This window comes from Myodes glareolus, chromosome 5, assembly GCF_982192425.1.
Source record: "Myodes glareolus chromosome 5, mMyoGla1.1, whole genome shotgun sequence".
NCBI classification, from domain to species: Eukaryota; Metazoa; Chordata; class Mammalia; order Rodentia; family Cricetidae; genus Myodes; species Myodes glareolus.
The window spans coordinates 34,460,079-34,476,203 of record NC_142030.1 but is presented as its reverse complement, the minus strand read 5'-3'; the positions used below and the strand labels follow the sequence as shown (position 1 = coordinate 34,476,203).

General features: G+C 45.3%; 1 protein-coding gene across 8 annotated transcripts in view; it reads left to right on the top strand.

Moving 5' to 3' along the window:
- Wdfy4 (WDFY family member 4) overlaps window positions 1-16,125 on the top strand; it is a 236,893-nt gene that overhangs the window by 14,396 nt on the left and 206,372 nt on the right. For 4 of the 8 annotated variants that reach the window (XM_087906241.1, XM_087906245.1, XM_087906240.1 and 1 more), the window contains one exon: window positions 9,639-9,907. The exons of 2 other annotated variants lie outside the window; for them this stretch is intronic. In XM_087906241.1, the coding sequence (XP_087762367.1) occupies window positions 9,674-9,907 (234 nt within the window). In that variant the 5' untranslated portion in view covers window positions 9,639-9,673. The remainder of the gene's footprint in view (window positions 1-9,638; window positions 9,908-16,125) is intronic. 2 more of the 8 variants (XM_087906242.1, XM_087906244.1) reach the window with 1 other exon arrangement.

Sequence of the window (16,125 nt, the reverse complement as noted above, 5' to 3'; positions counted from 1 at the left end):
CCCTGTTCCACCTGAGCATCCAGACTCCTTGTGAACACCCTTGGGAATCCCCTTGCCTTGCTCTCCTTTCCTGCTCCCCAGTATGGCCATTTGTTTAACCACTCCTCATGTGTCCCTAAAAAAAGGTTCATAGTCTTGGGAACTGTCCTCCCATTTCCCGGAGCTACTCACTTTCTTCAAGATAGTAAATCCTTACTTCCAGCCCTGGCTTGAACACTCAGGGCCACTTATACATGACAACCATCCAGACCAGCTCCTTGCTGAGAGAAACCTAAGATTGAACAGACCCAGTGGCCAGGCGAGGAGGAAGTGATGTAGGAGAGAAGTAGTGTCTTGGGTGGGACTGGGAGAGTTTACCTCGCCTAAAGACTAACCAAATATCACCGTGAAGAATGTGGGAGGCACTGTGTGGTGGTTATTGGTGTCTTTTGAAGGTTATGGGCAAGAGGAAGGGGCGTTTTTAGGACAGTGAGCACACACTGAACTCAGGAGCTCATGTCTGGCCAACCCAGCAGTGTCTGTCACAGAGCAGGAGAGGCCTAGAGTAAACTCCTAGCTCAGCACGCGAGCCCTGCAGACAGTTCAGGCCCCAGACGCATGTGCTGCCTTTGACCCTGGACCACATCCTACAGGAATTCCTAGGCTCTTGCCCATTCTGCAATCCTCCTCACGTTCTCCAACCCAGCCTTCCCCTATTGTCTGATCTTGGTACCCAGGCTCAATTGTGTGCTCACTCTACTTTAGAAATGTCTTTTCGGCCCAGAGCTAGTCATTCGTCAATCAATAACTGATTTCCCATTACCCCATTGATTTAATGCCTGTCACAAATATGGCAAATGTTACTGACTTCTCAGACCATGTGAGATTTCATATCTTTCTGTGAAGGAGAGGGGTGTGTAAACACACCTAGGGATTCCCTTAATGTCAAAACGACCCCCATGCGTCCTCATCTTTACAGAAAGGAAGGGAAGGGCATTCTGTAATTTAGGGAATTAAATCCAACTATGCATACAAAGCTCACATCACAGGCCCAGTGTGGAGAACTCACTAGATGAATGGGAAGGAAAGCAGACACACACGGAAGGTCACTCTTCTACTCGGTGGCTCCTAGTCTAGAGAGAGGCATCCCCAGCTCTGGGAAAGACCTGTGACACAGGTGACCAGTACCTATTTCAGGAGTGTAGAAACTGGAAACAGAGTCACAGGCAGAGATGAAAGCAGGGAGGAGATTTCTATCTTCCACTGTATGGAATCAAGTTTTTGTCCCTAGACTTCCGTTGGCTGTAGAGTGAGGCCCAGGCTTCACTCAACCTACCTCTGAGGCTGTTTCTCATGCTTTCTTGCTCTAGAGTCTACAGTCCAAGACTAGTTTCTCCCAAAAGCATCTTCTGGAATCTTTGAAAAGTCACAAAGGCTGATAAGTCACAGCACACGGCTCAAAAGGTCTGCCTGCGTGTAACTCAATAGAAACTCAGAAAGGGCAGTAGGACCCCCCCCCCCCAACCTCTGGTGCATGTGTGTGTTAGTGTGGGTGTGCTCACACATGTGTGCACGTGAATGGACGTCAGTGGTCGACCCTGGGTGTCTTTTTTGACTATTCTTCACTGTATGTTTTGAGTTTGGATCTCTCATTGAAAGCTGAGTTCATTGGCTGTGCTATGCTGGTCACCCAGCGAGCTGATTGGTTGTACTAGGCTGGCCCCTCAGTGAGCTCCAGCACTGGGGTTGCAAATGTGGGCTGTGGCTCTGGCCTTTGCCTGGATGCTAGGATGGGACCTTCTGCTTATGTGACAGGCACTTTACTGATGGAGCCATCTCTCCTGTCCTCAAATGTTTCTTTAGCAGCAAAGCATCAGCATCTCCGGGGTTTTCTTAGGTTCCAGTCTTTTCAAGATGGCAGCTTAGGGAGAAGAGGCAAGAAATGCAAATGCATTGTTTTTAAAATCCTACTTGAGCTCAATATTTCTGGAAATTCTCAAAGTAGTGTGCTTGCTGCACACACTTGGTTGTTATACATATACTCAGACACACACACACACACACACACACACACACATACTGGAATTAAACAAACAAACAAAATCTTTGAATTTATTGTGTGCGGTGAATGCCTTGTGCTGGCCCTGTCCCCAGAGACCCCTCCAGTGGCCCTCACCCCATACTGGTTCCTTTTTTCTCTAGATAGGAATCAGTGTTGGAACTTCCCTATGGTGCTTGCTTCTTGGTAAAGGGCCATTACAGCTGTTTCTTCTTGATGGTCATGATCCTGACCAACCTTACCTGCTCCACCCTGGTTTTTCTTCCTGTGACAAACAGAACTGAAGCAGACACAAGTAAGGTCCAGGAGGCTGAGGGCTGTGGCCCCAGCTCCATATCTGAGTCAGAAGCTAATTCCATGGATCCGTATTTGTTAATAACTTCTGTTTCTCTGAAGTCCCGGTGTGTTTCCGAGAAGGTTAGTCACATGTTTCAGTTCAGCAAACCCAGCTCCTCCACCCAGAGAGGACAGGCTATGTCTGGTGTTTGTCAGACCCCATGTACTGCATTCTGTGTTGTTTTGGTTGTAGCCTTGGCTGTCCTAGAGCATGCTCTGTAGACCAGTGTAGCCTTCAACTCACAGAAGTCCTCCTGCCTCTGCCTCCTGAGTGCTGGGACTAAAGGTGTGCACCACCACACCAGTCAGATGCATGCATTCTTTTTTTTTACTACTTTACTTTTTATTACTTTATTACCAATCAAAATTCCCACTTCCTCCCCTCCTCCCACTTCCCTCCCGCTCCCCTACACATCCTTCCCCCCACCCCCTCTAGTCCTAAGAGAGGGCCAGGCACCCTGCCCTGTGGGAAGTCCAAGGCCCTCCCCGCTACATCCAGGCTTAAGAATGTATGCATCCAAAAAGAATAGGATCCCCAAAAGCCAGTACATGCAGCAGAGACAAATCCCAGTGCCATTATCATTGGCCCCTCCGTCTGTCCCAATTGTCAACCATATTCAGAGGGTCCAGTTTGATTCCATGCTTGTTCATTCCCAGTCCAGCTGGAGTTGGTGAGCTCCCATTAGATCAGTCACACTGTCTCAGTGGGTGAACCAACCTCTTGTGGTCCTGACTTCCTTGCTCATATTCTCTCTCCTTCCGCTCTTCAACTGGACCTTGGAAGCTCAGTCCAGTGCTCCGATGTGGGTCTCTGTCTCCATCTGTTGCTGGACGAAGGTTCTATGGTGATATTCAAGACAGTCATCAGTTTGACTACAAGACAAGGCCAGTCAGGCACCCTCTCCCCAACTACCCAGGGTCCTATCTGGGGTCATTACCGTGGACTCCTGGGAACCCCTCCAGAGCTAAGCCTCATGCCAACCCCAATTGGCCCCCTCAATTAAGATAGCTCCTTCTCTGCTCCCACATCCATCCTTCCTCCATCTCAACCATCCCACTCCCCAAGCTCTCCTCAACCCTTCCCTTCTCCCCTCTCTCTCCCTCTCTGCCCTTCCCTCCATCCCCCACCCCCATGCACCCAACTTTTGCCTGGCGATCTTGTCTGCTTCTAATTTCCTGGAGGATCTATATATGTTTTCCTTTGGGTTCACCTTATTACTTAGCTTCTCTAGGATCATGAACTATAGGCTCAATGTCCTTTGTTTATGGCTAGAATCCACTAATGAGTGAGTACATACCATATTCATATTTTTGGGTCTGGGTTATCTCACTCAGGATAGTGTTTTCTACTTCCATCCATTTGCATGCAAAATTCAAGATGTCATTCTTTTTTGTTTTTTGTTTTTTCCTGCTGAATAGTACTCTAATGTGTAGATGTGCCACGTTTTCTTTATCCATTCTTCCGTTGAGGGGCATCTAGGTTGTTGCCAGGTTCTGGCTATTACAAATAATGCTGCTTTGAACATAATTGAGCAGATGCTTTGGTAGTATGATTGGGCATCTTTTGGATATATTCCCAAGAGTGATATTGCTGGATCCTGAGGTAGGCTGACTCCCAATTTTCTGAGAACCGCCACACTGATTTCCAAAGTGGTTGCACAAGTTTGCATTCGCACCAGCAATGGATGAGTGTTCCCCTTACTCCACATCCTCTCCAGCATAAGCTATCATTGGTGTTTTTGATTTTAGTCATTCTGACAGGTGTAAGATGGTATCTCAAAGTTGTTTTGATTTGCATTTCCCTGATAGCTAAGGAAGTCAAACATGTCCTTAAGTGTCTTTTGGCCATTTGATATTCTTCTGTTGAGAATTCTCTGTTCAGTTCAGTACCCCAATTTTTAATTGGATTAGGTACACACATTCTTTTGCAATCTGACACCTCGTCTCCCCACCGCCTATTCCCGATATGGGGTGCTGTGTGGGTCCTCAGGTATAGCCTCTACTAAACAGGCTGGCTGGTGGAGCCTGTGAGTGTGGTCACAGTGTGACTGATACATAGGATTGTGCCCATGCTTAGTAGGACTATGTGTTGGGTGGACCATCTGGATATGGTCCAGCTTCATAGGGATACAGTTTGACTGACACAGAGTGTCTCTCTGTGTGAGGGGAAAGCATATGAAAATCTTAGAGTGATGGTCTAAAGAGAGACACAAGAGAGAGAGAGAGTGTGTGTGTGTGTTGCACAATTTACGTGGAGGCTGATTTCTTCATTGGCTCATGTATTCTTTCATGTACTTAGTCAATAACAGTTTTTTAAGTATCTTTATGTTTAGACCCAGTGTTCCATAGACATGTGCCCTTGGGAGTAAGACCTCAGAAAGTAGCTGAGCCCCTTGCAAGGAAGCAAAAGGCAAGAACATACTGGAATATGACTGCAGAACAGCAACTGTGAAGGGACTCTGGAGTGACTGGACGGGTAACACCCACAGCTCCTCACTTTGTAGCACAGTCACAACCAGAAGCTACAGGGAGGTGTTTGCTTTGTGTCTGTTGTACTTGTAAAATCAGCAGGACTTGAGAACTAAGTGGTTTGGGGAGGATTGGAGACAAGGGGAGGCAATTAGGGTGAACGAGACCAAAGTGTACTGTGCACATGTGTAAAAATGTCATAAAGAAATCCATTATTTTGTAAAGTGAATATATGTTAATAAAATAACTGGGACTATCCAAGACACAGTACGCACTTGTGCCCAGTGGTAGTAGGAGAAAGTTCACCATAAACATGATTCAGAGCCTAGACAATGTACCGACTTTTAGAGCTGGCTCTTTCCTCTTAGGACTGTAGGAAAGCATTGTGGTTCATCATTTAGATGGGAGGATTGTTTGTAATGGTGAGTAGCTGGCTTAAGTGTGTGGAATCATTAGATACGTAATGGCCATCACTCTTCAGCTTCCATAGCCTTGACAACCTTCACAGCCAGCAGAGTGAGGATCCTTGGGAGCCACAAAGGCAGTTCAGTTGAAAAGGATTCAGTCCGTCTAAACTTCTGAAGTCTGACCCTCAGGAGTTTATTTTAGACATATTTAAGCACAGCTCAATTTGATGAAAACTATTCTGGTGACAATAACAGTTATTCTGTTGGTAACTCAATCTTACGTGCATGACAAAGCATATATAAATCTCCTGAGGACCAAAATAAGCTAAATACAGATCTACATCGAAATTCTTTGTAAAGCCCATGAAGATAGGTCTTGGCTGTTTGTTTTTTTTAAAAAAATAATTTATTTGACTTTATTTTATGTGCATTAGTGTGGGGGTGTCAGATTCTCTGGAACTGGAGTTACAGACAGGTGTGAACTGCCATGTGGCTGCTGGGAATTGAAGCTGGGTCCTCCGGGAGAGCAGCCAGTGCTCTTTACCGCTGAGCCATCTTTCCAGTTCGAAGATAGTTTTTATAGCCACACAGATAGTGCAAAGGTCGCCAGGCAAGAAGCACATATGCTCCCAGCCTTTTGCATGGAAAACAGGTCCCCGACGTGCTTAACTCCAGCGTCCCCTAGAGCTTGTGTGTGAGCACAAAGACCTTCACGCCTCCGATGTTCAGTCTCTATAGAGACGTTAAGGGGAATGAAAAAGATTCATTATAACAAAACAAAATAAATTATGAAGCAGTTATAAGAGAAAAATATCCCTAGAAGATATTTGTATTTTTTCTTGTGTGTATCTATGTGTATTTATATGGGTACATGTGTGTATATACATGTATATGGAGGTCAGGGCTCAGATTTCAGTATCTTTCCATTTTTTTTCAATAAAAGGTTTAATTATTTTTATTTTTTATGTGTATGAGTTTTGACTCCAGGTACATACGTGTACCACATGTGTGCATGGAGGCCTTGGAACTGGAGCGATGGAGGTTAACAGCAGCCATGGGGGTGGTGTGAACCAGACTGGTTCCCTTTAAGAGCAGTCAGTGTTGTTTACTGCTGAGCCATCTCTTCAACCCCCATCATATTTTTTTTTTTGAGACAGGGTCTCTAATTAATCTGGAGCTTGCTGAGCAGGCTGGTCAGGGAGACACAGGGTCCACTGGTCTCCACCTCCCATTTTTGGGGGGATTACAAGTATAAGCCACTATACCTGGGTTGTTTTTGTTGTTTCCTTTTAAGGCTGTGACTTTTTTTATTTTACATACCAATCTCAGTTTCCCCCTCTATCTTCTCCTCCAGTTCCCTCCCCCATGCCTGGCTTTTTTAGTGGGTTTTGGAGCTGGAACTCAGGTCCTCAGCCCAAATACTATACAGACTGAACTCTGTCCCTGATACTTGCCATTCGCTAAGCCACCAAGCCCGTCTTCCCTAATATACTCCTGGAAACCAAGACAAAGACAAATAAGCAAAGACGATGGGTAGCCAGCTCACCAAAGAGGAGCCGGAAGACCAACTGGCACAGGGAGAAGACTTCTACTCAGGCAGACACACCAACATGGCGGCAAGGCACCCCTCAGTTTAATGACATCGTGAATCACTAGAATGAGGATAATGCCAATCCAGGGGGCTGGCTTTGGAGTGAGAGGGGAGCCTCCCAATGCCCGTTGGAGGGAGCGTGCCCCATGTCTGGTTTCTGGAGGCATTTCTGTGGAATCTGGTCGAACTGAGCATTCATAGGGTTCTCTACTCAGCGCTGCTGCTCTGGGGTGCATACCAATGCCATATAGTCCCCTGAGGCCGCCTGCATGGTCTGCCCCCTGACAGCAAGGGGTGCAAAGTTGGCTGTGAGTGATTTAGCTCTCTGCCATTGTGGCAGTTGTCAAGTGGAGGCACACGGAACACCACTCTGCAAACAGGTGGCAGTTAGAGAACAGGGACTTGACAAATCCACGGCTACACATTCCTGTCTGAAGACACCATGTCAAGTGAGATGCTGACGTTGAAAAGTAGAGGCTGTGGGCTGTACTTGTGGAGTGTCCATACCAGGGTAGCATTACCCAGTAAGCAAGCACAGGGATAATAAACGGGGAACAGAAAGACAAGGACTAAGAAAACAAGCAGACTACCAGAAGAGCCTGCCAAGGTCAGGGAAGGGACTGAGAGGTGTGAGGGACCCCACTGTCTGGGCCGAGCACGTTAGGAGTGCTCTCCATCCCAGCTACAGCTGTGCCCATTTTAAACTCACATGCTAAGTGTGTGCACTCACGTAACTAACTCTGTGATCAACAACGAATATTTTCATGGTCGCAAAAATTCCATTATGTCCCTGCCTAGGGACGTTTCCTCCTTACCCTCAGACTCAGGTCGCCACTGACCAACTCCGTCAACAGGGATTATGAATATTTTAATGCTTTACACACATGAAATCTTTTAGTTGTGGTGTCCTGCTTCCTGATTCTTTCATACAGCATAATTGATACTTAATATTTATCAGTTTGCTCATTGTGTTTTAAGTGGATTAGCAATATTTCACTGCATGGATATATCACAACTGTTTTAACCATTAAAAAGCAATTAAAGATGATTTCTGGGAATGACGTCTGAGGGTAGGAAACACATGTGACAGAAGAGGGCCGGGGATGCACAGATTTGTTCCTAAGCAAGTTCAGAATGGTGTGTGTGTATGTGTGTATGTGTGTGTGTGTGTGTGTGTGTGTGTGTATGGTTAGTTTCACCAGGTAATGCAGGGACAACATCCAGTCCCCCTTCTTTCTCCTGCTGCAGTCAAGTGTAACAGGCATGCCTCTGCATTCGAGTTCAGGATGGATTCTGACAACCTAGATATTTTGGTCTTTATTTGGAGTGTGTTTCACTTCAGACAAATGGACCAAAAGCAAGCCTTGTTTGTGCTTACATGTCATCTGAGATGTTTAACAGTGAAGCCAAAGACATAAATAAAAATAGCTTCTGGTGTGTGTGTTGGGGGGAGGGGGTGCGCGGCTGCCTGGTGACCTGGATATAGTGGCTACCGTCTTCAAGCCTTTGTTCTTGTGTTTACTGACTTGTGTGGTGCTGGCTTCCATAGACTGTCCCTGAATATACTTACAGACCCCAGCATGCTCAGCACTTCAAGGGTCATTTTGAGGACACAGTCTTCTAAAAATATTGACTACAAAGCAAACAATGTTGAGAGTGAATAGGGAACCTACCCTTTCAAACTTAAGTGGTAGAAACTATGACTTAGATATAGATTACAAGTCAAGAAACAAGTTTTAGGAATTGCTAATGGTGATGGTTGTTCAACTGTGAACATGTTCTTTTCTCTCTTTCTTCCTGGATCTCTCTATCTGTCTGAGGCAGGATCTTACGATGTACTAGGCTTCCGTGTAACTCATTACACAACTCAGGTTTGCTTTGAGTTTGTAATCCTTCTTCCTCACCTTCCCAAGTTCTGGGATTACAGGAGGGTGCATCAGGCTGTCCTTAGCTCTACTTATGGCACTTAAATGCTTCAAAATTGTTAATATGTCATCTCTTTATAGATATATACATGTATGCCAATTGTATATACTTGTAACATACATGTCTGTAACTTAGAAAAGTTAGTAAGTGAATTGTGTGTTGTATGAATTATATCTTAGTTAACATTTTTAAGGCACCTAAGACTTAAAATAATGTTTCAAAAAAGATGTATTTATCTTATTTTATATGCATGAGAATCTTGTCTGCGTGTGTGTATGCACACCACATGTGTGCCTCATGTCCACGGAGGACAGAAGAGGGTGTAAGATCTCTGGAACTGGAATTACAAACGGTTGTGAACCACCATGCGGGTGCTGGGAATCAAACCTGGAGTACATGCGAAAGCAACAAGTGGCCATAACCTGTGAGCGCTCTCCAGCTCCCGAGACTTGTTTTCAAAGCCCCTTCTCCCTCACAGAGGCAGCTCAAGAGTTTGCAGATCTCCTGTGCCTTCAGTCTCTTAGAAGGGGAGCAGCTATAAGGTTTCATCTTACCAGCCTGATGTATATTCCCCCTACACCTCTAGCCCAGCGGCTTTCCTTAGGTATCCGCAGAGAGCATCAGAAGCCTTCTCCCCTTACCCCCAGCGCCACTGTATGAGAATCTGTGCCGTAAAGGCTGCCCAGTGCCTGGGACATTTGGTATTGGGAACTATATGTGTGTGTTAGTCACGTCTAAACCTGAATCTTTTGGGCAGTCCTTCCTCATTTTAGTAGGTTTCAGATATTTTCCAGAAGCTGAACTGAGTAATGCTGGACCAGTCTCCCAATCAGTCTTCAGGAAGGGAAGTAACAGGACTTTTCATTTTCAGTTGTTCATTCTGGATTCAGATCTGCTTTGCCAAAGATGGAGGCTGAAGATCTCTCAAAGGCCGAGGACAGACCTGAAGGCCCGGGTTTCCAAAATGAAGGCCAGCCCCCTGCTATGAAGCCCGATTTCCCACTAGAAGGACAGTGCCCTGGCCCCACTGCCCTCTGGGACACACTTGAAAAGAAATTTCTGGAATACCAGCAGCTGACGCACAAGAACCCGGAAGAACGTCGGAAGAATCTGCTTAGCCTGCTCCCCCTGTTCCTAAAGGTCAGAACCTCAAATTTCATTTCATTTTTATTTGGCCCCTAAGGTCTCTAGCTATTTGTGGGGCACATTGTGGGGCTGTGATACACTCACCAGCCAACGGTCACAACTGAGTGTTTAGTAAACTGTGCATTTCAGCCATTTACCTTTCGTATCTGGTGAGATTGTACGGAAGCCTCCTTTCTAGATATCTGGAAATGCATGCCACTGTTAGTACGGGGATCCTACTGGTCTTTGGCACTATACCCAGATACAGTGCTCGGAGGACATTTGAATGGCTAGGAAGGAAGTTGGTGGCTTGGCTAGCAGCAAAGGATCTCTGGTGAGTCCGGAGAAGGCTTGTCTTAGTTCGTTCATGAGCTGTCATGGCTTATGAACAATATGGAAATCACTTCTTGAATTATTTCGAAAAAATGGGTAGATATAATACCAGTAACCAGATAGTTGAAACTCCTGAGTGTATATAAAAAGCCCTGGATGGCTTTAGTTGATTGAGCTGAAATGTCTAAACTTGACCCTTTATTTTTTGCCCAGTGAAAAATAAGGTGATCTAGAATGTTCTTTGAATGAAGGCATTGAACACATGTGAGTATGAGCTGCTCCTGCTTGGAAAGGAGTATTTCCTGGGGTGTGAGGTCACGCCCAGCTGGAGCAGCTTCCTTGTCAGCCAGATTGACATTGAAGGGGCAAGAGCCTTGTGGAGTTAAGCTCGGAAGGTTAGCAGTTGGACATGCTTTAGCCCAGGGACTCTTGAGAATGGCAGAAGAGTCACTGACCATGCAAGATTTTGGTTACCATTTTAGTAACAGAAGGTCTACGGGATGCCAAAGAGTACAGAATTCTGACAGGGACTTATCTGAGGGGCAAGTCCCCTCTAGGATCATAGGCTTGTCCCTGTGGTTGGGGCTCATGTCCCCTCTGCACAGGAAAAAGAGCTCTCAGGTAGGCCAAAGTCAACAGTGTCTCAATCCTGATCTAGGGTCACTCTTCCCCAGGGCTGCTTTTTATCTTTCTTTTTTAGTATTACCCTGTTCTGTCTTTAACTAACACTACCAAAACTATATGAAGATGCTCACTGACTTACCATGGCTTGATTTATGATGTTTCAACTTTATGTGCAAAGTAGTATGTGGTTAGCCGAAACTGGATTTGGATTTAAGATGTTGTTCATCCCTGGGGCAGGCAGTGTGTGGTATGATAGTCCCTCTCTCTCTCTGCTGGACTCCCGCAGTGAGTCCCAGCTCCCAGTTAGCCTAGGCATGACAGCTGAGCAGCCGAGGCTGAGCATGCTCAGTAGGTTAGCTGTGTTTGATATATTTTCACTTACAGTGGGTTTATTGGGATGCAACTCATAGTAAATCCAGGAACATAACAGAAACAAACAGCACCTGAAGTAGAGTGATGCCCCGAGTTCAAACACTTAGCAGGGAGCAGAAGTAAGACCTTCAGACCAGTGTTGTGATGTCAACTGAACACACACTGTCATCAGTGGGACCTAGACAGCACTCACCACCATTGTATCTGACCCGATCACTGGGCTAGGGGTTTACAGGTCCTCACCATAGCCCTGTTATGGACAGAACCTAAATTGATGCCAACTCTGTGAGGAAGTCTGCAGATGTTGAGAAATCTGCCCAAGGTTATCCAGTTGGGTGGTGGGAGCAGAACTGAACTGGAAAGGCTGCCTGAAGGCAGCATTGCTAACCGCTGGGTTCCCTTGCTCAGTGCTTGAGTTTGTAGGACGGGCCTGTCTGCTTTCCCTTTCCCTGACCAATAATGACTCACAGTGCAAGGACTTTGCCTGGCTAGGATCTTACTTTTCCCTTGTTGACAAAATGACTGTCATTCCCTACACACATGACATTTGGGCAGCTGACTCCAGGGTGTGGCAGGCAGGGAAGAGTTGCCATTACATCACATAGGAAACAGCACAGGGCCAGTGGCTTCTGCAGCACACAGGGCAATGTTATCAGGACTGCTGTCCAGGTAACAGTGGCTTTGATTGATGAGCACTTTCATCAGGGTCTCAGGCTGGAAGGAGAAGTATGCCTGGGGGAAGCACGGATGGATGGCTAGCAGCCTTTGACTGAGCTTGCTCCAGGAGATGGGAGGCACATTAGGTCCTGCTAAGATACCCAGGATGGCTAGCACTATAGAATTTGTGCTTTGAGAAAAATAGGATGCAAGACAGAAAGGGCCCAGAAGTAACTGTAAAATCTTTCACTCTATGAAACTGGAAGGCACATGGGAGAAATTGGGGATGTGTGGATGTGGTGAGCTAGGGTTCTGCCAATGGGTTCATTCCTCCATAGAAGAGGGGAGGTCTTTGTTCCTTCTGTAAAACTTATTTCTTCTAATTTTTAAGGTTCTAGTATAATTTTATCATTTCCCCTGTTCTTTGCTCCCTCCATACTCTCCCATATACCCTTCCTTGATTTCTTTTAAATTCATGGTCTCTTTATCATTAATTATTGTTTAACACCACACACACAGACACACACACACACACACACACACACACACACACACACATACACACTATTTTTTGTTTCAGTAAAAGCTTTGATGTACCACTTTAAAAATTACAAACATACACATATTTCTAAATACATAAATATAACATGCTCAGTCCCTATAATATTACTTCCAGCATATGTTTGCAGGGTTGACCATTTGGTATTGGATAGTAATTGGTGTGTGATTCCTGGGGAAGACTATTTCTTTTGCTCTCAGCATTCTTTAATTGCCTGTAGGTCATTGTTTAGGACTATATACCTATAGACCTCCTGGTTATAGGCCTCTTGGACTTTTCTCTGTGCACACAGTGTATTTATTGCTGTGTCCTTGTTTATCTCATGTTTGGAGAGTCATGTTGGTGATATTTTGTGAGTGTAGCTTCCAACAGTCCTAGAAGAGACCATCTTACAGCAAACTCCCTGAGCCTCTGGCTCTCACTGTCTTTCTGTCCCCTCTTCCTCATGGTCCCTTAGCCTTAGATGTGGGAACTCCATCGTAGGTGTGTCTATTGCGACTGGACCACATACATCTCTGTATTTGCCACAACCTTCTTCTTGAATCTAGGTAGGTTTTGGTGGCTTGGCTAAAAGAATAGGAAGAAAATAGTGTGTGTGTGCGCGCATGTATGCACACGTGTGCACATGCGTGAATGAGTATATGTTCATGCATGTGTGAATGAGTGTGTGTGAATGAGTGTGTGTAAATGAGTGAGTGTGTATGTACGTGTGAGAGAGTGGTATACACAGGTTTATAGCTAACTACTGAGCTGATGGAGTTTGTTTCATTGAATGTGGTCAATTACAAAGTAAATCTATAGGTAATTTAAGAAAGTTAAGTAATGCTGAATATAATAGTAGGCTTAACTAACAATTTTTTTTTTCTAGTGTGACTTCCAGAGAGGACACAGAGAGTCATTGTCTCTTGGCTCACTCCCGAGCCTACCCTACCTTGGGCTGACTCCTGAGTCTATCTACCTTGGGCTCACTCCCGATTCTGCCCTACCTTGGCCATGGCTCATTCTCACCGTGGGGGACCTGAGCTCTTGTTGTTTTAGCAGAAGCTTCCTTGTAGCACTTTTACTTTTGCTTTTGATTTAGAAAGGAGGTGTTCCTGGTCCCACACTAAGCAGAAAACCCCACCTAAAGCCCGGAATGGCTGGCGCTGAAAGGCAAACCTCCTAGACCACAGGGAGAGTAATAATACCATGGTCAAGCAGGAAACCTAGCCACAATTATTATTATTATTTTTTGTCCTGAGAAGTTGGGGTTTTTCTCCTATCTCCTCACGAACTTTTGTCTTTGTTTATTTTCCTTTGGAGATCATAACACCATTTTCTTTCCTACATGTAAAGAGAAGGGACAGCCACAAGGCATGATAGTGCAGCTTGGATAATGTTAGCAAATACAAGTTTTGGATTTTTTTTTAAATATTGAGCAATATTCTCTCAGCATGCAAGTCCCAGTTTGGGGGAAAAATTAGGGCCTTTTGGAAGCTGCTTTAACTCTTTGGAGTCTCCATGGTACCATTCAGTGACTGATTGACTCTGTGCATCAAACGGCACCCTGGTGGCCGGAAAGAGTTAAAGCAGCCGGAGGAAGCGCCCATCACAGTCCCAGGAAGAAGCTGTGCCTTGGGACCCCCAGCTCTGAATACAATTACTGCTCAAATCACAGCGGCCCTATCTGCTTTATTGTTGCGTGCCTCCAGGAGTCCCACTGCTCCCGAGACAATATCCAGGCTCCAGAGTCAATGGCCTGGAAATTGGTCTTTGAAGGCTTGGGAGTACAGGGAGGAGGTAAGGAGCTTATTTGAAAGTTTGCACCACCCAGCTTGTGTTCCTGGGGAGGGGTAGTATCCTACCTCATGCCAAGCCAAAGCACTGCTTTCCACCTAGAGAGCACATGTCTGAGGAACCCTTGGTTTCCAGGTGGTGGCTGCCATGTTCATGGATATAAAAAAGCTACTTGGTTGGGCTCCCCGTTTGTGAAATAATTCAGCTCTTTCTCTGTTTTTCTTCCGAAGACAGTCTTATTATGTAGCCCAGGCTGGCCTTGAACTTGTGATCTTCGTGCCTCAGTCCCTGAGTGCTGGAGCCACAGGTGTGGACCACCCTGCCCAGCTGAAACAACTGAACTCTTGAGGTGGCATCTTAACTGATTCTTTTGTTTAATCCTTCCCCTACGCTCGGGATTCTAGTTCCTTTTCTGTTGCTATGACAGAATACCCTGACTAAAGCAACATAGGGGGAAAGGGGCTTATTTGACCCATAATTCCAGGGTACTGTCCATCACTGAGGGGAAGTCAAGGCATGAACTCAAACAACTTAGTCTCATCCGCCTCTATTGTCAAAGTCAGAGAGAAACAAATACACTCACGGCTGTCTGCCTGCTTGCCCTTAACTTTATCTAATCTTAATCTTACTTTATCTAATTGGGCCGAGTCTTCCTATATCAATTAAGAATCAAAGCAAATCCCCACAGACGCGCACCCAGGCAAACTTGATTAGAAAATTTCTCATTCAGGCTTTCTTCTCAGGCACGCTTCCATTTAAATCTAACCAGACCACTCCATTTCTGCAGAGCGGGGCTAAAGGCAATGCCGACATCAAAGGCTGGTGTGAAGATCAGTGGGAATAAGACCATCATATTAAGCATTTAGCCATCATTGTTATTATGCACTGTGGTTATTATAATCATTTTCTCTGCTTGTCAAGTATTTGTTGAAGACATACTGTGTCCAACAGTCAATAGCAGATCCGTTGTTTTTATCAAAGTTCTAAAGTGCCATCTTATCTCCTGTTTACCATCCTTTGTCTGTTAGGTCGACATGCATAGAATAGAAAACTTAAAGTACAAAACTAAAAATTCAGACCCCATGCAATATTTAGCTCAAAAGATCGCACAAGAATCCTCACCACCTAGTATATGGGAAATAAAGCACAAATCTGGTGGGCATGCTGTAGAGCCCATTCTTGCAAACATAAGCCTCATGTGGGGTGTGTGTACCATTCCCTGTGTGATTATTATTAGACATGCAAACATCTATCAGTCTTAGGCAAGAGATACCTACAGCACAGTTTTGGTTGCCACCATAAGGTTCTGTAGATGCCTACCGCGATGAACTTATATAATTGGTTCTCACAACATTACATTTCTGATGTTTATCCATGTGAATACATCAAGTCTAATATTTCCAGGACTTTTTGTGACCTATTATATAAGCATTCCACAATGTATTCACCCATCATCTTATTATACATAGCAAGGTTTTTCTCCAATTCTCTCCAATCGCACATAAAGCTGGAGAAGTATTGTGTGTCCAACGCCAACATTTCTCTGGGGAATATGCCTAGGAGTGGACCTGGGGTTCTCTAGGGTGTGGGTTCCTTTCAGTTCATTGATGAGTTTGCAGTGTAAAAAGCAGAAAAAAAAACTTCTGCACGCCACAATCTGAACTTGAGACAAGCGACATTTCATTTGTTAGATGACAGTACCAAGGGCGGTCAGGAGGGCTGGGTGTGGAGAAGCCAGTGAGCTCCCACAGAGCCCATGGTGTGCATATGGCAATTGTGTTAGTAACGTTTCTGTTCCTGTGATAAAACACCATAATAAGCAACTTATAGAAGGGTTCATTTTGGCTTAAGGTCCCAGGGGACTAGAACGTCATCACGGCAGGGGAGGCATGGCAACAGGCAGGCATAGTAA